We start from the raw sequence: 26,397 nt of genomic DNA on the forward strand, positions 1-26,397 counted from the left end.
CAAGCTCCCTGCAGGGAGCTTGCTTCTGTCTCTGCCTCTCTCTGTCTCTCATGATTAAGTAAATAAAAATCTTAAAAAAAAATAAAAATAAAAAATAAAAGTTGCTTCAGTTGGTCAAGATGATATTCCAACAACTATGGCTTTGCATGTTCTTTACTGGTAATGGATTATAATGTTCACATGGACATCAGTCCAATGAATGAACTAGTAGGAATACATCCTAAGTAATAAATTCCAGTTTATTGAGAAATAGGCAATACTAAGCACAAATAATCTCATTTGTGCTCAATATTATATTTTTAGGATAAAGGGAAGTGTTAGAAACTATTAAAAAGGGTGTGAGGATACCATTTATGATCACAAATATTTTTATTAAGCCCAAGACATAATAGAGCATTACAGGGAGAACCCAAATACATCTCATCAAAGATAATATGGACTTAATAACAACAAAAGAAATAGCCTATCACTGAAGACATTAACAGAAAAGTTATGAGAAATCCATTATGAGATTTTAAAAGGTAGTATTTCCAACAACCTAAGTGATTTGGGTCCTGTGACATAGGAGGAGGTAGTAATATTTGCAGATTCCTTCCAGCCCTGTTATACTAAAATATATCGATTATATTCACTATACCTTCAAGATTGGGTAAATCTACTGAATCATGAGTTTTCAAGTCTATATCTGAAAAGTGCTTTGCGAACTTCATTACTCTTCTAACTCCAGAGGATTCCATTACGTTAGCATCTTAGCAAATCAAGATGCCTGGAAAGTACAATCTCCAAAATTAACAAGTCTGTGATTTATAAATAAGTTTATTTATAATGATATTTACATAATAGAAACAAAACACATGAAACTCACAAGTTATACAAAGAAACTGATGTATAATAAAAACAGCAAGATAGACTGACAGGCAAAAATTTAAAGAAAGATTTATAAAGAGTTAAATATCAAATAGACAACTTTACTTCTTCTAAATTTCACTTTGTTACCCACACTGAATTGGAATTGAACAATGGCTCTCTCCTCAGGAGGTCCCATACTGGAAATTCTGGAAACTGATAAATTAGATTTTGAGAAGTGTTTAAAGTTAATGACCTATTTCCATGCAGTATCTAATGCTGCCTTAATATGAAGTCACATTCAGTCAGCTTTGAAGTGAAATAGCCTGTTAATCTCTTCTGCCAGGGTAGACAAATGTCACCCACGCTTTGCTGATATGTGGAGACGTGGCAGGAATAAACTACTATTTAGAGAGTAAAGAGAAATGGAGCAGAAGTGACTGGGCAACAGTTTCAAGAGAAGCAAAAGCCAGGAGAGGGAAATCAATGAAAACATGCACAACAATAGGCAGAGTAATAAGCACAATTAGTGCAGTTGGGAAATGAACAGAAGGAATTAACCCATGGAGCAAGATAAGGGCTTCTTTGTTACTATTCACTGGAAAACAACTTAGTGCCTAGCCAAACAAATTTGTTTTAACAGAAATACTTGGAAGGACCTGGGGGTGTTAGTATATGGAATGCCACCTTTAAATTCAGGTTTTGAGTTCTTGTTGACAGTGGTGAACATCTGCTTCAAATAGCAATAAAATGAAAGCTATATAATCTATACAGCTGCATCCTTTAAACAAACAAAAAAGAACTTCAAATGAGACAAGGAAAAACAAGACATAAGCATTGTCAAATAAGGCACATGTAAAAATCTACACACATTATCCAGTGAAAGACAATATATATATATTTGGAGGTAGAAATAATTACAAAAATACTGACATTTCTAAAGCATTAGCATATTTGTTACAAACAATCACCAACTAATCCCCATTCAGAAAACTGTTTTGTAAAATGATTATTCAACATCTTCAGGACTACATATTTGTGGAATTTTTTTTTTTTTTTTTTTTTTTTGAAATTTCACATGTAAGCATCTGGAGAATTCAGTTAGTGGCAAAAAAGTTGTCCATACTATGAGAAATGTAATATGGAAATTATAAAAAGTTATAAATGTTCGTAAACCCCATGGTCATCATAATGTAAATGTCCTTGAGTGCACCAAGTTGATATTTCCTCATCAATTAGGAATTCACAATTCTTAATTTCACAGGCCCATTGACGTTTTTAGTAACGTGGCTATATCTGCTGGCATAGTCCCTTCGTCACCTGCAGGTCAGAAAGGGGCATTAAAAGTTTAACACAAATATTTTACGAAATATATTTTCTCTCCCTTTGGCGAATTTCTAATCATCTTTCAAGGCTCAGTTTGCTGCAGTGTCACTCATTGTTAAAAATGTTCAAGGGGCACCTGGGTGGTGCATGGTGCAGTTGGTTAAAGCAGCTGACTCTGGCTGCTGGGTCAGGTCAAGATCTCAGGGTCCTGAGATTGAGCTCTGAGTGGGACTCCACCACTTAGTACAGAATCTACTTAAGTCTCTCTCTCCCTCTTCCTCTGCTCCCTCCACCCACCGTGCATGCTCTCTAAAAAAAAAAATAAATAAATAAAACCCACCCCAAAACAAATGAATAAAAACCCTTCACAAACCCCTACATATATTTAGGGATACTTCCTCTACTATGTTCATGTTCATATTGACAGCACAGTAATCTAGAGGCTAGGTTTCTGAGCTGACATAAATACAGATACCCATATTAATTTGGATCATATTCTATTCATATAGCACACAGTATTTACTACTCAGGTTTACTTGATAAGAATAGTTAATGTAACAAACTGAATACTGAAAACAAATCATTCATCTACACCCTTATTTTTAATCCAAAGACACAAACACCGATTTAGACTTAATTAGCACATCTAAACAAAACTGGGACAATGGAATACTGGTTGAAGATTAAACTGCCCACTGCAAATAAACTTCTCCAATGTTTCCCTCATATTTCAATTAAATGAGACTCTAGTATCTAGACACTTATGCAGGAAGCATCTGGTTTTTTATTTTTTATTTTTTTAAGATTTATTTGAGAGCAAGAAAGAATGAGAGAAAGAGTGTGTGCACGCCCAAGTAAGGGGAGGTAGAGAGAGAATCTCAAATAGACTCCCCACTGCGCATGGAACCTGACATAGGGCTTGATATCACAACCCATGAGAACATGACCTGAGCTAAAATCAAGAGCCAGACACTCAACCAAATGAGCGACCCAGGCACTCCCATGATTTTCTAAATTGGGAAAACATCTTTTATCAAAGTGATGTAGAATCTAGGTATCCTTGATTAATTCAATTAATCACTTACATGGTTTTTAGACAAACTGATTTATTAGTTTATAGTGACAATGATATAGTTGGCAATTCATAAGTATTTGTACATTGATAGCAATGAATACTCTTATAAATTAGATGTGGCTAAAATATAGTCAAATTAATCACTTTTCTCTGTCACCCATACATACCCCAGTTATAATCTAAAATTAGGAGTACTTTTATTTACTCTTCTCCTTTCAGTAAAAAGCATATGCACAGAAACACAGACTATTCCATAAACTTATAAACTCTCAAGGAGTTTGCTGCCATCTTTGCCTTGAGGTTCATCCATAGACTTAATAGCCAATGAAATCTAAATTGAAACTCGTCCTAAATTAACTGACCGAATAACCAGACAGATCCAGAAGATAGTAAGACAACAAGAATGCCAAAGTACAAGACAAAAAAAGACTGTACAAAATTTAGTATTCTGGGAATGAAGGGAGAGGTGGAAAGAAGGAATAGGGATGAGGAGACTCTTCTAAGTTTGAAGATACCAAAGATATAATGCAATAAGATGTAATGTGTGAACTCTGGACCTTGTCTTTTTTTTTTTAATATAAAAGACATGGCATAATTGGGAAAAATATATGATAATATTTTGAAATTACTGTTAATTTTCTTGGATATAATAATGGTATTGTGACAACTTAGAGAGAATGCTGAAATATTCAGAATGACCTGTCATGTCTACAACTCACTGAAATGGTTCATGAGGGAAAAAAGCAGATGACGCAAAATGTTTAACTGCTAAACTCACATTTTCAACATTTTTGCATGAAAATTTCCATATTAAAAGTTTTAAAAGGGGCAGCCCCGGTGGCGCAGTGGTTTAGCGCCGCCTGCAGCCTGGGGCATGATCCTGGAGACCTGGGATCGAGTCCCACATCGGCTTCCTACATGGAGCCTGCTTCTTCCTCTGCCTGTGTCTCTGCCTCTCTCTCTCTCTCTCTCTCTCTAAATAAATAAATAAATAAATAAATAAATAAATAAATCTTTAAAAAAAGCAAAAATAAATAAATAAAAGTTTTAAAAGGTAGAAAATTTATTAAGAGATTAAAGAAAAATAACACACCCAAACCAGAATCCTTATTCTAAAGCAATGGTTCTCTGACTAAATTTAGCATGTATCAGAACGCCAAGCAGATTACTGAATTCCATTCACAATTTCTGACTCAGTAGGGATGGAGGTGGGCTTGGGAATTTGCATTTCAAGGCAATTTCCCAGGTGATATTGTTGCTATTGGTCCAGAGACTGCACTCTGAAAACCACTAAGGAAAATTCTAGAGACACAAAAGTCTGACAAGCATTTGAGAGGAATCATGGTATTTATCTTTCATAGTTTTGTGGAAATGGGGGCATAGAGATTGTTAACAAGAAAGCACAGAGACACTCAATTACAAATATACTTTTTGTTTACAGTGGTAAAGAACCTCACCATGAGAGATGAAAAGGGTACGTGTACTTTCATTAGGTCAGTGTCAAATTATTTAAATGAAACCAGAAGCAAAGATGACAAAATCATTATAGTTAAGAGAATAACAACATCACTGTACCCTTAGCCTACCAAATAAAACACATACTGGAATAAACTGATACACAAATAGCTATAACAAGAGGAAAATTTCCTACAGAAAGAGTGATAAATGGGGGAACGATTCTCTATAATTAAACACTTTAAAGGTTACAGCCTAAAAGCATAGTTGAAATAAGCTGCCAATTTAAGAAACACTTGATGTGAACAGGTAAAATTTTAGACTAAACAAATTTATAGAAGTACAAATAATTTACATGAACTATGACTAGACATGACTGGATATACACCGGTCTCATCTGAAATACCATTAAAATGCCATGGAAAAAAAGAAATCAGGGGCACTATACAGAAGAAAAAGAGAACAGAAAGAGAAAAAAGAGAAAAAAAACAGAAGAAAAAGACAACAGTGAAGAAAGTTGTCAACAAATTTTGGAAGACGAAAAGCAAATGGAAGAATGGAAGCTGACTTTAGCAGAATGGACAAAGCAAAAACTTAAGTGTGCACAGGTAGAAAACGCAAGGTACTTCACACTCAGAATCTCACTATTCTTCCCCCCAGCCTGTGCCCCCACCCCCAAACTCAAGACACGGAGGTAATGCATGGTTCCTAAGGGTTGGAAACATACAGAGCTAAAACAGGTTGAAGAATAGAACATCTAAAGCCTGCCCCACAGAGCCAGCCATTTACCCCAGATACACAAATGAAGGTTTATTCTTTGAAAAGTTTGAATCAGAAGAATGCTAGATATGGGGCTAGTAGAAGACAATGAAGCTATACTGGAATAGGAGAATAGGAGAGTTAACTATGTAAATATGGCAACAGCCCTCCCCCCTCTGCTTCTCCTTAGCTCTAAGAATGCAGTCAGTAGTCATATACTGTATCTCCCACAATCCGTATTTCACAGAAGATTGACAAATTTGTTTCGGAGGAAATGAACCAGTCCATGAAAAGCAACCTATATAGTTAAAGATGGGAGGGAGTCCAACAATTAAACTGCTGAAACCCCAATTAACTATGATGGTTCTATCTAAAGACTTACTGTTGGAATAAAATCTATATATCTGGATAGGTGGCAGCTGCTAAATGAGAATAGGTATATAATTGTTTTAACTAAATTTGAAAAGATGCCCTAACAAAACACTCAGGAAAATGTGCTGTGTTGTGGAATATGCCTTACGCATTCACGCTATTGCTTTTGCTAGATAATGTGAAACTGGCAAGTTGCCACCTCCACACAAAGCCTACTGTTTAAGTTATAATCATTGCAGTTGCTTCTTATTCAAACCTTCTCTATTGTCTGCCTACCCAACCTGAAGCACTCTGAAATGAATGCTATACAGAAGGACATGTACTAATTTTACCAAACATCTCTCTCTCTCTCCTCAAAGACATTAAAAATATACCAAACTCTTTAAGTACAGAGTGCCCAGCAAAATACTGGGACACAGTAAATATTCAGTGGAAGTTTGGTGAGTTGAAATGAACCATGATCAACATTAGTAATATCCTTACTTATTAGAATAATGATAAAACAGCTTGTATCCAATTAAATTTAACATTAAATAAGAAAAGTAAGATGTAAAAGACTGCATGATAACTTGTGTAAAATGGCGAAAGAATACATATACTTATTTACTTCTATCTGCAAAAACTAAATGGTCATATGCTATTAAAAGTCAATGTGTCACCATTTTTATGGGGAAATTGGATGATAGGGTGAGAAGGAGGCTTTTGTTTGCTTTTTATATCTTTTGAATCTTGAATTATGTGAATGTATTATCTTTTTAAAAATATAAAACTTTAAAAATTATACCTTTCAAAAAGATGGAATGAAGAGGGTTCTCTTAGAGGGTTCTTTTTAGTACCCAATCTACTTCAATCTGAAATTTTAAATTTTTTAGTAAGAAAATGCATTTATTGCACTCTAGTGCGTTAAGTATTTGCTGGTCAAATGGGATTAATATCAATGTTGCAGTTCTTAATAAATTAATACTATGCCATGTATCTAAATCCTTTGGATTCATATATATTACTTATATACTAAGTAAATCATAACATTGTGTATAAAATTATAGACCTAATTTTATTTGGGGGATGTTTTGGTGTCAAGAGATAAGGGATGGAAGAGACAGAATTTTCCAAAATCAAGTGTTTATATCAATTCTAGCAAAATAATGTTAATTATTGTAATACTTATGGAGTACGCTTATCATCTACCATGCCATTCCTACACTGTATGGCAGTAAGGATCTGGCCCATTTTTGCTAAACTTTTGCTACTGCTAATTTGATGCTTTTTCATCAATAAATATTGAAGTTTCTGCTTACAAACAACTTACCTTCATCTACTGTGGTCATATCTTGTTCTAGTTTCAATTTCTGTTGGTTAATTTTTAGCATGGATTCTTCAATTGTCCCTTGGCTTATCAGTTTTATAACTAGTACTTCTCTAAAGAAAAAAGAAGATATGTCTGTTGGTTACTTAATATAAAATTATTTAGATACATATAAACTGCATAAAACACCTTAGAGTTCAGTAAGAATAATCTGAAGATTATATAACAAATATATCCATAACTATAAATTGCTTTTTATTCAAACTACTTAGGATTGACATTTTCTGAGCGTATGTAACTTTTAAATGACATTTCTTATTAATCTAAGATATTTATACTCCAAAAATTACTGGTAAAACACTACAACAAACCGTCTGGGTTCAGATAGGTATTCCATTTTTAAAAGGAACATGCTAAACAAAAACACTAAAAATAAAAATATAAATAAAAAGGAACATGCTTTGCTTGCCAGGTTCCACTAAATTACTCCGTACGAGAAGAAAGAAAGTGTGGTGAACCACAAAGAGTACACAGGAAGTTTTAGTGCCATACTAGGTACAGATAAATCTTTGGTTCTTATTAATTTCTTTTAGAAATACAGTAATATATTCCACAGAGAAGACAGTGATTATTGGCTACTTACATGGATAGCAGAGTTGAGTTTATAGGTATTTGCACCTCTTTTTGGTCCAATGTCAAAATGAACCTTCATCTAAAATACCTACAACTCAAATAATGTATTTCCTAAAGGATAATAGGGTAGCAATAGTATACATATTATTAAGTCTATCTGGCACTTAAATGGTCTAACAAACAAGCCTTTTCAACTACTAATTTTTTCCAAAGGGGCTGAACCATTGATAATATTTTGTTTCCATCAGCTGCAGAACTATTTGGGGGGTGGTGGGGGAGGTTATTTTGCTTTAACTAAAAGACAGACAATATTCTACTATTCTGTACAAATTAAATTAGCATTTAGTTAAAAATAAATTTCAATTCAAAACACTTACTTAGTCTGGCCTACTCTGTGGCATCTATCTTCTGCTTGTTTGTCATTGTAAGGGTTACAGTCAATATCATGAAGTATAACAACATTTGCTGAAGTTAGGTTTATTCCCAGTCCACCAGCTTTTGTTGACAGTAGAAACACAAAGATATCCATGTCGGTGTTAAACTCATCAATTAGGTGAATCCTATAAAATAAATATATTAGGTTAAATTTCACTAAAATGTGTATAACTAAAACTAAAAACAATCGCACTACATGGAAAAAACCCCTGATGATGTAAACGGCAATATAGTTACTTTTCCTGCAGTTATTTTATTGATAGACCTTCCCAATTAACCAACTTCTTTTCCATACCATTTCTCTTTCTCCTAATTCTTACTTTAATTCAACTATTGAGGTTTGAGTGGTCCTAAAGAGTTATTTTCTCCTTTGTTGAATGACTTCTAGCTTAATTTAGCATATGGCTTTTCAATCTTCAGCCTTCTGAGAAATCTGTAGTGGCTGCTCTTGCTACCAGATGAACTAAAGATCTCAAGATCAAACTAGAGCAGTGTATTCTCTTTTAGCATGACTTCTATCTTTAATGTAGGAAGAAAGATTCATTTTGGCTGATAAAAAATAAACTAAAAGATATAATGCAGTTTCAACATACTAGAAAAAGTATTCCCCCCTTTTTTGAAGACAATCTTTTACTCTTTGGGAATTAAAAAAAATAAAAAAAAAACTGAACTCATTCAATTACTATTAAAATATGAAAAGCCCCAAATTTTAAAACAATCTTGGTTTCAAAGTAAGGTGCTTCAAGGCTCTGAATGAATTTTAAAGGAGAAAAACATTATAAATTCTAATCAGATATCAAAATAGATTTCTATACAATTCAGATCAGAAATTTAGAAAATTTTCCTTAAAGCAATGATTTGAAATAACCATACAAAAGACTCAAAGCAATATAATTCAATCAAATTTTTTACATATATTTAAAATTCTAACATTTACTCTTACTCTTTGAAAGGGAAGTGGAGATTTTCTGAAACTAAAGTGAAGTATACCAACCTTTCAGAAATCTGAGTCTTCCCATCTAATCTGAGGTATCTATGCTGATGATGTTTTAAGAGAACCTCTAGAATATCCAGCATCATGGTAAATTGGCTAAATAATACAACTCTATCACCCTGTGAAAAAATATATATGATTAGATACATGGAAAAATAAAATTATAAGTATCTAATGATCAACTGCTTCTTTAATGAAAATCAAGTAATCATAGCAAAGGTAAATTTCTTGTTATACATAAGTAACTTCTAACTTCAGACCTAAAATTTAATTCTCAGTTTTGGTTTTTAAAGACAGTTAATGAAAACTACAAAAGTACTATTTAAATTATGATCATAACAAATTTAAGCGATTTCATATATAAATGGGTAGTAGTACTTAAATAACATGGTATATTCAAAATACTAATTTTAAGGCAATCTTACAGATTGTCACTTATGAAATAATGACATTTAACATTATTTTTTAAAAATCATCAATCCTGGGGAGAGAACCTGAGTGGCTCAGTTAGTTAAGTGTCTGCCTTTGGCTAAGGTCATTTCTTCAGGGTCCTGGGATTGAGCCCCTCGTCAGGCTCCTCGCTCAGCAAGGAGTTTCCTTTTCCCCCACCCTCTCTGCCTCTCTCCCCAGTTTGTGCTCTCTCCCTCTCTCTCTCAAATAAATAAAATTTAAAATAAAATAAAATAAAATAAAAAATCAATACATATGTATTCTACTAACTTCTACTTTTCTGAGACTCAACAGAGGAAAAGTAATCAGGAAAACATATCCCCAAATATATCCCCTAAATGCTCAAATCACTAATTTCTAGAAACATGTGTAACAGACATAGGCTAAAACTTCAAGAAAGTCAAATCATGCCAGAATTATTTTAAAGAAGTTTAACAGGACAAACACAAGAGCAGTGGCATTCTTCATTACCTTCTGTTTCAATTCGGATAAGATGCATCCTAAAACTCGGAATTTTCCAGAATCTAAAATCAAGTCCATATCTAACTGGAAATTATTAATATGTCGATACTGTTTACAAAGTACATGCAATTCAAAGTCTGTCATAACTTCCATATCCTCAAAGATCAAGTCAGGGTTAGCCTCACAATGTGTAGGTTCCTTAAAACAAAACAGAACAGTACACACTTCAAAATGAAGATATAATACTTATTTTCTAGGTACAATAAAGGGGTAAAAGTCTTTATTGTTTTAGGGATAACATCCTAAAATATTTAGAGATGAAATAATGTCTAGAATTTGGGTCACAATAATCCTGGGGAAGAGTCTAGATGTAGCAAGAGTAATGCCATTCTAGATAACTGTAAAAAAAATGGGTGACTATTAAATGGGCAGAGGATTTCATTATACAATTCTCTCCACTTGCAGCACGTTTGAAAATTTTCCATAATAAATTTAAAATAATATAAAAACATTTAAAAAAGAAAATAGTTGCTTGTAACACAAAGACAATAAAGGAGAACTACAGGTGAGTGCTAAGGGAGAATGAGTTTAACCTCATGTTTAACAGTGTTAATAAAGCTTAGTGTTAATATACTACAAAATCCTTACCTTTAGCATAAGCTGAGACATTTCCTTGAGCTTTTCAGCTGTGTAATATTGGCGATGTAATAAAGGATGATTGGCCATTTTTCTCAACTGCATCATGACATTACACATTTCTGTGCTTTTTTCTATGATTGCAAGGGCACACATTAGAAACAAAACACAAACAAAACCCAAGTTGATAGCTGTTTGCTGAAATAGATCTCAATGCAAAGAAAGTTTAAAATTATTTCTTCAAATTCTAAGTAATTTTTTAAATTGAGCAAATCCCACTATAACATGATTAAACAAAATGTAGCTCCAGTACAGGATTATTTTTCACATGAAATTGTAAAAATCAGATTATACCCATGTTATTGATAGATTTTTTCAATCTGTTGAAAAGACCCAAATAGAGTTGCTCCTGTTTCTCTGACATTGCACACAATTCAATTTGGTCTTTCTTGGGGGGTAGCTGCTTGAGAACCTGAGAAAGGAAAACAGTTCAAGCAGATCATTTAAATAAAGAAAACAGTTCTTAAAAAAAAAAAAAATCATAATAAATATGCAGATAAGTTACCTCTTCTTTTACCCTTCTGAGAATAAATGGTTTTATAATTTGTTTTGCGTGTGCTATTCTCTCCTTTTCATATATACTTTGCTCATCTGCTGATTTCTAAGTAAATAAAAGAACATATCCTTTTAGAAATTACTCATTTAATGATCACAGTAACAATATTATATAACATGAAAGTCATCCTCAATACAATGAGTTATTTTCCACAGAAACTCACTTCATTCTGGATAGAATTTCACATTTCAACTCTGGACTATAATCTACTTCTTCAACCTCCATATATATTTTGAAGTTTCATGTATTCTGCTGAGCTAATAAAGCTGAATGTTCTAGGATGGTGTTCAGAAGTTTAAGTCATAACTAATTACCAGACAAGCTCTCACGAAAGTGTATGTGTACTTGGTATGTTTGGGGGGGGGGGGGGAGAGAAGGGGAAGAGAAAGAAAGTTAAGTAGAAAACTTATTTGTAGAAAATGACCCCAAAAGAAAGCTGGTGCAGGTGATATAAAATATGTGATCTAAAAGACAGGGATAGTTCCTAGTCAAGACTTGTTAACTTTGGAGAATTAAAGACATGAAATTTCATTCTAAGATGTGAATAAGTCCTCCATATTCTATAATTTACAGGGCATCAAGTGGGAGTGAATTCATCAGTGGAAGTTTAAAAGGCAGTTAATTTGCAGTGGAAGAATATCATAGAGAATTTTTGCAAAATATATGTGACTTGAAAGAGAGTCACGAATCTATATAAACATTGCTTTACTGGAAAATTTAGAAGTGCCTCAAGGCTATACTGACCTTTTTCTTTTTAATGCTTATTTTTTAAAAGCCTTATTTATTTATTGAGAGACAGATGCATAACCACTAATCAACCAGGTACCCTCTACTGTACCTTTTCTAAGCAACATGCAGAAAATTACTCAGATTTTCTTCGAAATAGGATTTCTTGAGTGTAACTGTAAGAAACTGTTACTTTGGGGTACCTGGGGTGGCAGAGTAGGTTGAGGGTCCCCCTCTAGGCTGTGGCTCAGGTACTGGCCTGCAGGTCGAGGGCTCAGCCAGGAGCCTGCTTGAGATTCTCCCTCTCCCCACCACTTTGCACGCTCTCAAATCAATAAAACTTAAAAAATTGTTACTTTTGAATTTATGGATTTTTATTTCAAAACATATTTCCCAGTACAGGAATTTTCTAGATATTCTACCTTTGTCCAGTTCTATAGTTTACCTATAAAGAAATGTTACTAATTTAACTAATTTTTGTAAGGTAAATGCAATAACCAAACTTTCCCCATTTATTATAGATCTGAGCTCTCCACTAATTTAAAATTGTCATTTCAGAAATTTAGGATATTAAAACCAAAACTTCTGGATACTAATTACAGAAGCCATCAATTTATCTCCCATTGTATTTTGGCTGACTTCCCAATTCATCCAAGTATAGGGATATCAATTACTTAAATTTATTTGATAATGCATATACACTATGAAAAGAAAAAAAGACAAAAGGCAAAAGAGAAGAATGGCCTATATAAACCACAAAGTAACATATTTGGAAGAAAATATAAATTTATGCTTACTGTCTTAGAAGAAAACATTCTTCGTATTTCACTGGTGCTACTACTAAACATGTGTGGCATAACAAAATTCAACAGTGACATGAGTTCTAAGAGATTATTCTGTACAGGTGTGCCTGTGAGCAGCAATCGGTTATTTGCCTGTGAAAGTAAAATTTAGATTAGTTTTTTTTTTTAAGAGCCAAGTCCTTCTTGTCTATATTCTTCAGTAGGAAAGAAAAAATTAAAACCATTATTAATAATGTAACATTCTGTGATGAAAGACTAGTAATTTAGAAAAATTATCATCTACTTTATTTTAAGGTACAATGTATAAAACTAATTAATGGTTTCATTTTGTAAGTGGGTACCTAGATTGTACTTGATATTCATAAAGTTTATCATATAGAGCAGGGGTTGGTAATTTGAAGTTCATGACCTAATGGTTTTTACACACTTTTTTAAAGGGTTATAAAACAAAACAACAAAAGCAAAAAACAAGTAGCAGAGGATGGCTCATAAAGCATAAAATATTTTCTGGACCTTTACAGAAAAGTCCACTGACCCCTGAAATAAAGTACTAATACATTAAAACATAACTAAAACTTCATTATAATTGGAAATATTCACAAAGTACTCACATTAATTGTCATTAGGTGCTGGTAGCGGATGGAGCCCATATTCTTCAGCATATGGCCCTCATCAAAAATCGCGTAATTAAGTTTTAGCCGTCGAAACAGACTACGATCATCAGAACTGCTGATTGCACAATTATACCTGTCACCAAAAAAAAAAAAAATTCTCTAAGGCTATCCCTTTAGGAGCCTGGAACACAGTGAGCCTTCATGTTTTGCAAAATTATTTTTATTTATACATTTCTAATAGCCAGTACCTGAAAGATACTAGACATAGTAGGTGTTCAAAAAATTCTGGTGCACTTGTATACAATCATTATTTAGGTACATGTAACCAAGTTATAAAAGCTGCAATGGGTAGGTAAAGGAAAATTTTAATGTTATAATTAGACAACTTCTACACAATGAGGAAGAAGCCAATTTGGGTATAATTTATATGTAATCCACAATTGTTAAACACTTTGCTTCATTAACTGCTCTATTTTCAGAACAAAAGCAAGAAAAAGAAGACATGAAATGAAGATATTTGTTAAGAACATACTTCTACTGTATTAAACTAGCAGAGTACAACATCCAAGAAAAAAAGTTAATAGTAGCTAGCAGTACTAGACTATATATGAAAATGAAGTCCATTTTATGTTGAAAAGATGAATTTTGGATTCATCTTTTAATCACAGCCTCCTACAGAAGTCAGCAGAAGGAAATAATAACTAAATACTGTCAGTTAATATGAAGCTTGAAATAACCTACATTTAAAAATGCAATATGAAAGCATTAGATTCTCTGCTAGATATTTACACTAAATGGTTACTACCAAGTAATGACTAACTTATTCAAAGTTTTATTTTCTATCCTATTTTAACTATGTTTTTTCATTTAGAGTGAGATTCTGCTATATTTAATACTAATTATTAATATTAATAATTAACACTTATGAGTTAAAATATTACAAATCTTTTTGATGGGATATCTTAAACTTTACTTTAATACAAAGAGTCCTATAAAACTATGCTATCAATCAAGTGGACAAAACCTTTTTATAAGCACTACCAGCCACCTGTTATACTAATAAAAAACTGTAAAATGCCTGAATTCTTAACCTAAGTCATTCCATTAATTTGTTGCATAGTTCTTAGCACCAACTTCATATTACTAATAGATTACAAATATATATATTTTTAAATTTGATAACTACACAATATCTCCCCTCCAACATTTTTTTTTCTCAATACTTACGTGGTCACAATTACATTATATTCTTCATATTTACTATGGATGTTATATCTAATTTGTTTACGTTCTTCTTGAGAGCCTACAATTTAAAAACAACACACCCATACTGGTTACATTTACTGTACTTTACTGTATTATTAGGATTTTTAAAATATTTCCAATTAAAGCAAAATGACATTCTTACCATAGTAACAGAGCACCTTTAAAGTGGGGCACCATAAATTAACTTCCCTTAACCAGTTATCTAGGAAACAAGAGAGGCATTATTTGCATCTTCTATAAAAGGTTAGATGTATGCAGTGAAATGAGTTCTAAACAGAAATCATTCTTTTGCAAAATAATGCAAAATTAAAAAAAAAAAATCGCAGACCCATTACAATTTTACTCCTAATGTTTAAAATAATTTTGAAGAGGCAGAAAATGAAAGGTAGAGAACTAACCATTATATTTACAGGTGATGATTAAATTCCAATTTAAAGAGTTTTTTTGGATTATGTCCACACGTATATTCACTTACGCTAGTCTACATCTAATCAATTAATAAAGGAGCAATTTCAGTGGGAATGAACTGTATACTTTCTGATTCAATAAATGTTTAACAATTTAAAAGCACTTGTTTCTCTTAAATTACTCATTAATTTTTTTCATTAAAACAACTGGTTAAAAGTATTAGAAAAACAAATTATCTTATCGATGGTCCTTGATCCATAATAATTTAAAAGCTGAATAACTGACTTGTATTTAAGTTATTTTCTTTTAAAAGATGTCTGGTACAATCAAACATACATACATACACATACTAAAAGGGGGAAAAAGTGTAAGGAGACCACAGAATTAATATTCACCTTCACAAACTAAGAAATCACACATAACAGTTTTCCTTCTCCCTATATAAAACACTATACAGTCAAGTATGGTTGTTCACAGTATTACAAACCTATAGTTGATGCGGGAACAACGATCAAATGAGGACCTTTATTACCCTCCTGATAGAGGTATGCCAGGAATGCAATGGCTTGAATAGTTTTTCCTAGGCCCTAAAATTAAATGTTTAAAAGACAATATATGAAATTTAAAAACAAACAAAAAATACTGGAAAACACAAAAGGAAAAATAGTATTTCTGATTCCCCATAATGCAATCCTGTAAGAACTCTACCATGTTCTTAGTTCTCAGTGACAGATAAAACAGATCATAACCTCCAAATGATACTATGACTTAGTTTAACGAGCAGGTTGTATTCTAAGTGCTAGTTAAAAAGTGACACACATGAACATGGAAGAGCTTTGCAATGCATTTAAAGGACATAATTTTGGTAGTTTATATAAAACAAATTTTAATACATACTGGGTAGATTAAGAACAATGTTCTAATGACTAATTGGATTTGAACATATGCCCATCCTATTACCCACTAATTTCACTTCTAAGAGTATATTCAAGAGATAGGAGAACATAAGTCCACAAAGAGACCGGAGTAAGAATGTTGACAGTAGTTTTATCATGATAGCCAAATACTGGAATTGACTTAAATGTCCTTCCACAGAAGAATGATAAACAAGTTGTAGCATATTTATACTAGGGACTACTTCATGCCAATAAAACACCAAACTACTGACACATATGATTCTAACTTTATCATGCATCAAATGAACCAGAAACAAAAGGTATATACTATATGACTCTATTTATATAAAATTCAAAATTCAAAAAAAAAAAAGAAAGCTATGGTTTAGGCATCCAAATAATGGTGGTGGTAATAACTGAAAAGGAGCATGAGGGAATTTTCTGGGATGATGGGAATGTTGATCTGGGGAGGTAGTCACATGGGTGCACATATACATTAAAAAAAAATTACGAAGCTGAACATTTATGCATTTTACTACAAATAAATTATACATCAATGAAGGTTTTTTTTGTTTTGTTTTGTTTTTTGTTTCTAAAGGCTATTAGGGAGGAGCTAAACATTACCAACTGTTAAGACCTGAATTGCCCTCACTGCCAATTTATGTGTTGAAGCCCTATCCCCCGATGTGACTATATTTGGAGAGAGGGCCTTTAAGGAGGTAATTAAGGTTGTGAGATCACAAGGATGGGAACCCAATCCTCATCTTAAGAAAAAGAGACATCAGGGATGGGTGCATACAGAGAAAAAGATATGTAAGGACACAGTGAAAAGTGTCCACCTGCAAATGAAGGAGAGAGGCCTCAGGAGAAACCAAACTGGCCAACACTTTGATCTTAGGTTTCTAGCCTCCAGAGCTTTGAGAAATAAATTTGTTTAAGCTACCCAGTCTTTATTATGGGAGCCCTAGCAGACAAGCAAGATACTAACATAAATATAGTGCTTTACAGGTCACAAAAAGTTTTACAAATTATACCTCATTTGATGCCAAATAATACCACATTTTTCTAATATTGGCTGAGGTTAGATCATTTGGTAAGGATCAGCCCATGAAAGGCAAAGCTGGGGCCCCACACCCAGATTTGATTCTCATGTCCAGCTTTACACAACTGTAATGTTCTATATTCTATATCTAATTCTATAACTATTTTGAAATTCTGCATATATTATTTAATTTTCTATCAGATAAACAGCATCTTTGTTATAAGGATAGTATGATGTACATGTAGGAAGTCTTAAAATACAAAAGATCACTAGAAGCAAACTACAGACTAGGATAACTATGTTAATTTTTATTTTGATAATACATACAATGTATTACATACAATGTAATTTAGGTGTATTTAATAAACATTTTCTCCAATGAACACGACCAATTTTTATTAAATCTTTTAAAGGAGGAAGGACATTAAGGTTAGATTAAAGGTTAAGTTTCTATGTGACAATACCTGAACTACTGGCTGTAATGAACTTCCTTAGTTTAGCTTCAAGCAAATGTGATTTGGAGAAAAAGAAAAAAACACCTCAGGGACATCTAACTAAAGTAAAATGGCTGAAATGATGTTGCTGATAAATGTGTAGATTTATTTAAAGGTATCTAGAAATTTCAAAAGAAGCTATAGAAAAGCGCACATAACAAAATCTCATTTAGTATTTTATACATATGTATATATATGTATGTGTACATGTGCACACACACACACACCTGCAGAAGAAAATAATATGAAAAGAGACACATCAAAATAATACTTATTTCAAGGAGGTAGGTAGTGATCTTGATTTTTATTGTATTTCCTATAGTCTAATTTTTTAAATGCCTATTTATTAACTTGATAATCAAAGGAAGTAAGCCCATTTTTCATTCTGGGAGGCAATGAGGAGGCTAAAGCTAAGAGAAACAATAGAAAATTAGAAGGGGTGATTGGGGTACTAAAATACTGAAATGAGAACAGTAAACTACAGGGGTCAAAGGAAAATCTCTATTTTTAAATGACAGAAAGAACACCTTTTAATGACAAATCAGAAATAGAGTACCACTTACCATTTCATCTGCCAAAATGCCATTAAGTCCATGTTTATGTACCAGTGCCAGCCAATTCAAACCAACCTTCTGATAGGGCTTGAGTGACAAACTGGTAGAGAGAGTGACCAAATATTATGGATTTGTACTTCTATTAGTTTTCTGATGTGACGTTTAAGTTTATAATCACACAAAAGCTGAAATACCTATGCTTAGTCTTTCTTACCTTTAACCTGTTATAGGAGCTATTTATATTTAAGTAAGAAATTGAGCCTAAAACACAATACTTTTTTTCTATTTTATCAAATTTTATTTTGTGTTTATTTTTCTTCTGGCTATAAGAATTATAAAAAAAATTTCCATATTCAGTCATAATGTAATGCCACCAAATTCCATAAATGATCAGAATATTAACTGTAACATGTTACTAACCTAATATTTATACTTGAAAATGGTATTGTATGGCTTTGAATTTTAACCACATCGAGGAACCTGAAGTATTAGGACAACTCAAGCTTAATTTGCTTCTTTGCCGGGATGACTGAATAAACACTTACTGAATAAATGTCAATCACCTCTAGTATCAATGGTATATGTAATTCAGGAAGGTGTATGTATGTGTGTATTTGTCTTTGAACTATGTAGGAATGTAAATTTGCTAGACATCAATGAGTGTCCATGAGTGGAAAGTAGCAGACAAGTGTCAAAATCTCATTTAATTTGTAAACACAAAATTTGGAAATAACTTGTTTGGAAGTTATTATGGAAGGTTATAACGGATGAAAACAGTACTTTTTCCCCTGAAAGTTCAAGTTGTTAAAAACTAATAGCAGTTATTACCAAACACCTATTATATACACACACAAATGTCATTTTCAAGCACCATCTCATTTAATCTTTCAACATCCTATAAAGACTGACTTTTATCATTGAGTAGATGAAAAGCTGAAGGCTAAGTAATTTGCCTGAGGCTGCACAGCTACAGTGTTTTATGGAAGGCTAAGATTTTAACTAAAGTCTATCTCACTTGGAAGTTTATTCTCATACTCACTAGGTCAGCATATATCCCATATTAAGATGGAAAGCCAGGATAAGGCCATGCACCTCTTGTTCTCCAGCTTTTATCCCATCCCCTTAATTTCCTATTACTCACATCCTATCTGCACACAGGGAAGGGGTCTGGACATAGATATGATATAATAAAATGGTTAAAGGGCCAAATTCTAAAATCAGTACCTTATTTAGAACAGCTGTAAAAGAGCTGGGGTAGAAAGCCATCTTAAATCAGAATCTGTGTTTCAACTATGGGGTAATGCAATCTATACATTTCTCATTACAAATAATTAAAAGTATTGGTAGGAAAAAAGATTAGCACTCTTACTGAAGTCTCTGCAGTTCATTTTAAAAATATCTTTGCCTTCTTGGCCAATGTAATTTCTACTGCTGCTAAAAAAGTAATAATAAATAAAACATATCATATATATTTTAATTTCCAGATCCAAATGAATTCTTTCTACTACAATAATGGTGAAAATAAATGCTAATATTGGAATGTTTCTCTATTCCAGATATAACGCTATGGGCTTCATATGGATTATTCACTTAATCTACATTATAAAGTAAATAATACCATTATCCCCATTTTTACAGATGGGATCCTCTCTGAGCCTCAGAGAAGGTAAGTAACTTGCCCAAGGTCATATAATGATTCAAACCCATGTCTGCAGTGGCAGTATTCAATCCAAGTCGGATCCAGACGTTACACAGGAGAAACATGAAAAAGTTCTCTCCCTCTGACCTACCCATTCTATGGTCAAAACGGAGTTATTTTTGAGTCCCTCCCAAGGACTTAGTCATACCACAGATCAAGTTCCCATTTCATGAAAATAACGTAGACACAGCACATTTACTAATGCATTAAAGAGCCAGCATGCTATCCCAGTGTCAATCATGAATAGCCAAGAAATACTGAGAAACTAGTATAACTTTAAAATATTTTTCACTATGCATAAAACTTTTAAAAAGTGGTTTAGAAATTTTGAGAAGCATCTACTATACAGAATTTTTCAATCAAATAAAATGGTTTCATCCATAATGATAAAGCAGCTCTGGTGGCTGTTTATGATAAGGACATTAAATAGCTTTGTTATATTGAAATATTGTTTTTAAAAATAGAAGTATCTCTGTGTGTGTGCGCTGCGCGTGTGCGTGTGTGCTCTCTCTACTGGATTTATCTAAGCTACAAGTAACTTTTTGTTGCTTAGTATCCAAAAGGTGCTGCCCATCAACAGATTTCTTCAGAATGCAAAAAGATCAATGAAAATGCAACTTTGACAAAGATATTTTAAATCCAATTCACTTATTATAACAAAGTTTTAAAACGGGGCAGCTGTATTCTTTCTCTAGCAGAGTCTAATATTTAGATGCTGTACAACCATACCTTCCATTTATTACATTTATTTTGACTTTCTATAATTTTCTAAGAATTTTCATTACTGCATATGCACTCCACCAGTTCACAGATCAGGGTTACCCAAATGACAAGAACTACAGTCCAGGCCTTCTAAATTAGTTAAGTGCTATCTTCTCATTAGCAGACTATAAATATCTTTAAACTGAAAGGTTTTCTTTCATACTACTAAGGAAAAAAAATGATTTTAAGTTTTCTGGGATCATGAAAGAAAATGAGGCAGAACGTTATTTTGGTTATTTGTTTTGTGAGGAAAAAAAAAAATCCTTCCAGACAGAGTTCTGGTTTCTTTTCAGAGTGAAAATTAAATTGGGTTTAAATCTCCTGCCAGAGAACCCAGTATCAAAATTATTTTGAAAGGTGAGAAAAGCCTGAAATGGAAACAACAGGAGTCCATAAAATATGCTTTCAGTTTAAAATGCAGAAATAGTCTAGCAAGACTTGCTGCAAGTTGTTCATATGAAATAAGATTAGGGACACATAGTTGCTTAAAATAGTACCACATTAGCTTGTACTAACAGTAGTATCCAAACCACTAAAATATTTCTTTCCATTATAATACTTTGAGTTGGTCAAATCACATCTGCAGTATTGTTCTGCATTCACATCACTGTCAAATGGCTTCATAGAAACTGTTTAGAGCAGGATAGAAAACTATCCTATCAAGTTGACAAACAAAATAAGAATATCCTTGGGCAGATTTAGCCCAGAAAAGACAGGGCACATATAATGAAATATATTTTATATTGAACACCTGAGAAATCTCTTCAGTTAAAATAATTTAAAGCCAATACATTTTAGATAAATAGCTAAAGTTTAAGAGATAGATATATTAACAGCAGGAATAATTTTTTCTCTTTTCTCTCACTGTATTATTTTAGCTTTGGGCCATCTTTAGTTTTGACATTTTAAAATAAAAATTATGAATGCAATGGCTTTGAGATACATGCAAGACATTTTATTTTCCTCTGCAAATACTTTATTAAGGATTTGAGTATGTCTGTATGTCCTTTATTTCTAAGAGGCAATTTTTGTTATAATTCATATAAATTTGTAGTAAGAAAACAGTTAACAATTTTCCTACACAGAGTTGGTTCTGTTAAGAAAAGTAGGATAGTTTAGTCATCAGGAGGATAGTTTAACATTTTCATCTGTGCTAATAAATCCTTTCCCAAGGCAAGGAAACTACTTTGTATGTTTCTATGCTAAGTAGTGATGATGCCTGGCCAGTACACGAAGTAAAACTGCTTGTGTAACTCTTACTCCTTGGCTAAAAGAAAAAAAACCAGACAACAAATTTCACCCCCTAAAAGTGGATTTAAATAAAGTCTAAAGAAACTATCTACACAGATGTTTAATAGTTATATTTTGGGCTAGAGCCAATAAGCACTTTTTTTTAAAAAAAGTTATTTTTCTCATCTATTAAATATTTCATCAAAAAATTCCTCAGCCTAATGGAAAGGATAGTTTATTACCTGATCATACTATTTACAAGTAACAGGACTCTGGTTGTGGGTTTAAGAGAAATTTTTTAAGTAATGCAATAAAGCACTTGATTTTTTAAAATCCAAATTATGATAAAGTAAACTCAACTGGGTAAGTCTTGTAGAGTGAAGAACTCCCCATATCCAATGCTGTAGAACAAGGAGCAGCTCCAACTACACTTTTAGGAGATGAATTTGCTGACATGGCCATAGTTCTTTCTATGCAACAGAGAAAAGAGCTTCTTTGTGGGAACTGCATCACGTTTCCCTACACCATCCCATAGCACCCTAGAAGGGCACAGAAAAGATTGTAGCTTACTATTAAAGGCCAGTAACCATATCTTGCTTTTAATTAACCAATGATCAGCAAATATGCTTTGATCATTAACTAGAAAAATACTAGAAGTAAATAAAACCAAGGTAATTAATTTTAATAAGACCCTAGTGCTAACCTAGTGCTAACCTTATATCTATCAGAAATATTCTGAACAGATGTAATCATTTTTAATGTTGCATAACACTGCATAGCATGGATATACCATATAATCCATTCTAACTATTCATACCATAATTCATTCTAACTATTCTCTGACTTTGGGAATCAGATTGTTTCCATGTTTTTGTCACTATCACAGTAAACAATTTTATACATTTCTTAAGAAGGAAGTATTCTGAATAGTTCTGAGTCCCCAAACCACTTAAAAATAAACTTTTATAAGAAGTTCAAAATAATCTCCCCATCCCAATATCCCAACACCATGCAAAATGGGGGTGTTCATAATAATGAAATGCCATTTTAATATGTACCGGTTGTTGCAGGAATTTTTTATTGAAAATAATTTAGTGTCTATTTTTTGTAGAAGTCTTTTTTTTTTTTTTTAATTTTTTGTAAGAATTCCGACGACATTTTACTGACAGTAGCAGTTTTGGGGAAATATACTTCTTATAATCTTTTCTTAATATAATCTATTTAGTAAATGTCCTTTTCATTTTTGATGTGTTTTTACTCCAAAAAGAGATTTAAAAATATGGGCTTTTTAAAGCATTTAAAACATTAAATCACAGATAAAGGATATTTTAATCATTTCATTTTATTCACAACTAAAAAGAAACTGAGCTAAGACAAATTTTTCATTGATGCAATTAAGCAGCTGACTTTCTGAAGCACCATACTTTCCACCTTTTCAGTTTTTGTGATCATACAGGAACTTGTGTTACCAAATAAGGAAAATATAGGTTATGTAAGACCATAACATTTGCTCCCTCTAAATTAAAATGATATAATGGAGTAAGATACCCTTCGTGGAGTAGGGGGGTATGATAAAAAAACAATTCTATATCACTTATGTGTCATTACAGGAAACCCTGGGCTTCCCTTCTAACATTAGTTTTCATACAACTTACACACTTAAGTTCCCTAGCACAATAAGAAAATAAGTTCAGAATTTTTAGACAGCTGAGAAATATAAGAAATAGGTAAATACAACATGTATTACCTCTGGTTTAGAATGGAAGGTTGTTCTATGTTCCATCCACCTCCATTTCCAGTGAGCATGGTAACTTGTTTTGTCAATTTATTTGAAATGTCTTCACATTTGTTCATAAGCCTTATAACTACATCCCTTTCTTGGATCAGTGTTTTACAATGCCATATCAAATCTTCTGATAAGCCATTAGTTTTGGACATCTTTGTGAACTATGGCATAAGAAGAAAAATAATTTAATAGTTTAGATCTAGTAAGTAAAAATCCAGTATCAATCTCTTTATGAGGGAAAAATTTTTAATTTTTACTAATGACCTTAATCAAGTGCTAACAGAATCTGTTTCTTCATGTCTACATTTGAATTCCCAAGTTTCTCTTTGATGAATCAAACTCACCATATTAAAATAAGATGTATCCTTCTCCCCAAAATGCACAATCTCAAGCTACTTTGCCCCTACTAGCTGTTCTCTTATAGGAGAAACCCTCAAGTAAACATTAATATCTCCTATGAAGTTTTCTTTTTAAAATCTCACATTTGTCTTTATCACCAAAGGAATGGCACCATATATAATAACTGTATACCTGATTATCTTGCCTCCATTTTTGTTACTTCCCATAAATATTACCATATGATTAATCTTCCTGAAACATACTTTTTCTCTATTTATTATCAAAGTACCACCTCTTGAGCTTTTAAAACCCCAATTATTATTTGCCACTTAAATTCTGCTCCTAAACTGAGACTATTACTTGGAAAGATACAGCATAAATCAAAAGTTAACTATGCCCAATTCAATAATCTGGTAAAACTTTTTTAAAAAGTCAATATCAATACAACACTTGTATAAATGGTTTTTATGAAAGCTCAAAGAATTTCTTTCAAAAATGTATTTGTATTTATTTTTCTAAAGGAGACACTGAGGGGCATCTGAGTGGTTCAATTTGTTTAAGCGTCCAGCTCTTGGTTTTGGCTTGGGTTATGATCTCAGGGCCCTGTGATGGAGCCATGCTTTGTTCCACGTTCAGTGGGGAGTCTCATTGAGCTTTTCTCTCCCTCTCTGCCCCTCCCCTGACTCTCACATGTGCTCTCCAAAATAAATAAATCTTCAAAAAAGATACTGAATATTTCATCATGTAAAAGCTATTAACAGACTTAGAATTTTAACATATAAGTAGCCGAAAAGATATAGCCTGAAGAACATCATAAAAAAGTACTTTTAGTGAGTGAAAAGAAGAGAAAGCCCACAGCTATCTGAAAACACCCTTGTTGGACAAAAAAATAATCCCACAATCCAGAAATGAATAAAAGAAACCAGAGTAAAAGCAACTGTTAAAATAAATCTACATGATTTTGATTCATGTCATCTTATTTAACATATTCTTTCAAGTTATAAGAATCACATTAGCAACTCTAGTTTTTGTGATCACAGTATATCTAAGTTCCCAGAGAAGCTTAAATTAATACAAATTCAATACAAATTCAACACTTATAGGATATACTAAGATCATTTCATCCAAAATGCAATTATAATAACATACATTTTTTATATCTAATCTAGAAAAGTTGGAAAGAAATAAAATTTCCAATCTATTCCAAAGTCATGGTATTATTATATTGCAGGGTTAAAAAAACAAAACAAAAACTTAGCATTTCACAAATGACACCATGAAATACAAAGTTATTTGCACACTACTTTACATTTTCACAAGAACAACAATATTCACAATGTGACCTTCCACCTTGTGCTTTCCAGGGAAGAGATTTATATATAAACAACAGGAATATATAAATCAGTAGAGCCTTGAAAATTTTAAGGAGGTTCTATTAGAACTTTTAATTAAAATATTTTTAGGAGCTTCTGGGTAGCCCAGTTGGTCAAGAGCCTGCTCTTGAATTTTGGCTCAGGTCATAATCTCGGGGTCCTGGGATTGAGCCCTATGCCGGGGTCTGCACTTAGTGGGGAGTCTGCTCGAGGATTCTCTTTCCCTTTCCCTCTTTCCCTCCCAGCCTCTTGTGGTCTCACCCTAAAATAATTACATAAATCTTTTTAAAAAATAAATAGAATTTTAAATGGAACTCCAAAATTATAGACCAAAAAATTGATCTCATGCCTGTTGTGGTATATGTGTGAGAGAACAATAATAACCAAAAAATAAAGAAGAAATATATATTGTGTGCCTTATATAACTACTAGATGCCTTTTATTCACTAACTCATTAAATCTTCACAATAACCACAGATCCACCAATTCTGGATGAATAAACCAAGGTTCAATTTCCAAGGTCACAAAGTAGGCTAAGATTCCAGTCTATACGGTTTTCTTCTTTTCACTAGTACTTATCCCCCACCTTAAAAGTTTAAAAAAAAGCAAAAGTTTTTAGTAAACTACCACTTACTATACTCTAATTTTTTGGCATACTACTGTAGCTGGTGAAGACACCTCATATGTGCACAGTTCTTGTTCTCATATGGCTTACAGTAATTGGGAAAGACATGCAACAAATATTTTTAAGTGTAACAACTTGTATTACAAGTTTACAAGGGAAAGGACAAAATTTCATGGACACTTTTCCCAAAGAAACTATTGTAATCTAGGATCTAGAAAGTTCTTTCAGAGTAATAAGGCCAGAAATAAGAAATACTTTGGTCCCAAGAAGATCAATTCAATCATGTCAGAATCTAGAGAAGTAAGAAACTTACATTACAAAAAAGAAACGAAACCCAACTCTCCTGATGAAAGAACACATCAACAGTCATGTAATGGTACTGGTGGGAGCATTTAACCTTCTAATTGTAATTTTA

General features: G+C 32.6%; 1 protein-coding gene across 5 annotated transcripts in view; it reads right to left on the reverse strand.

Annotated features, from left to right (window-relative positions):
- Positions 1 to 800: 800 nt before the first annotated feature.
- Positions 801 to 26,397, reverse strand: part of SMARCAD1 (SWI/SNF-related, matrix-associated actin-dependent regulator of chromatin, subfamily a, containing DEAD/H box 1) — a 77,810-nt gene continuing 52,213 nt past the window's right edge. For all 5 annotated transcript variants that reach the window (XM_055313267.1, XM_055313268.1, XM_055313269.1 and 2 more), the window contains 15 exons: positions 23,607 to 23,806; positions 18,178 to 18,268; positions 15,670 to 15,769; positions 14,917 to 14,976; positions 14,736 to 14,811; positions 13,506 to 13,641; positions 12,889 to 13,026; positions 11,315 to 11,410; positions 11,104 to 11,221; positions 10,762 to 10,883; positions 10,123 to 10,311; positions 9,202 to 9,320; positions 8,150 to 8,332; positions 7,143 to 7,252; positions 801 to 2,166 (listed from right to left, as the gene is read on the reverse strand). In XM_055313267.1, coding sequence (XP_055169242.1) covers positions 2,105 to 2,166; positions 7,143 to 7,252; positions 8,150 to 8,332; positions 9,202 to 9,320; positions 10,123 to 10,311; positions 10,762 to 10,883; positions 11,104 to 11,221; positions 11,315 to 11,410; positions 12,889 to 13,026; positions 13,506 to 13,641; positions 14,736 to 14,811; positions 14,917 to 14,976; positions 15,670 to 15,769; positions 18,178 to 18,268; positions 23,607 to 23,806 — 1,800 coding nt within the window. In that variant the 3' untranslated portion in view covers positions 801 to 2,104. The remainder of the gene's footprint in view (positions 2,167 to 7,142; positions 7,253 to 8,149; positions 8,333 to 9,201; positions 9,321 to 10,122; positions 10,312 to 10,761; positions 10,884 to 11,103; positions 11,222 to 11,314; positions 11,411 to 12,888; positions 13,027 to 13,505; positions 13,642 to 14,735; positions 14,812 to 14,916; positions 14,977 to 15,669; positions 15,770 to 18,177; positions 18,269 to 23,606; positions 23,807 to 26,397) is intronic.

The sequence above is a fragment of the Nyctereutes procyonoides genome, unplaced genomic scaffold (genome assembly GCF_905146905.1).
Source record: "Nyctereutes procyonoides isolate TBG_1078 unplaced genomic scaffold, NYPRO_anot_genome, whole genome shotgun sequence".
Classification (NCBI taxonomy): Eukaryota; Metazoa; Chordata; class Mammalia; order Carnivora; family Canidae; genus Nyctereutes; species Nyctereutes procyonoides.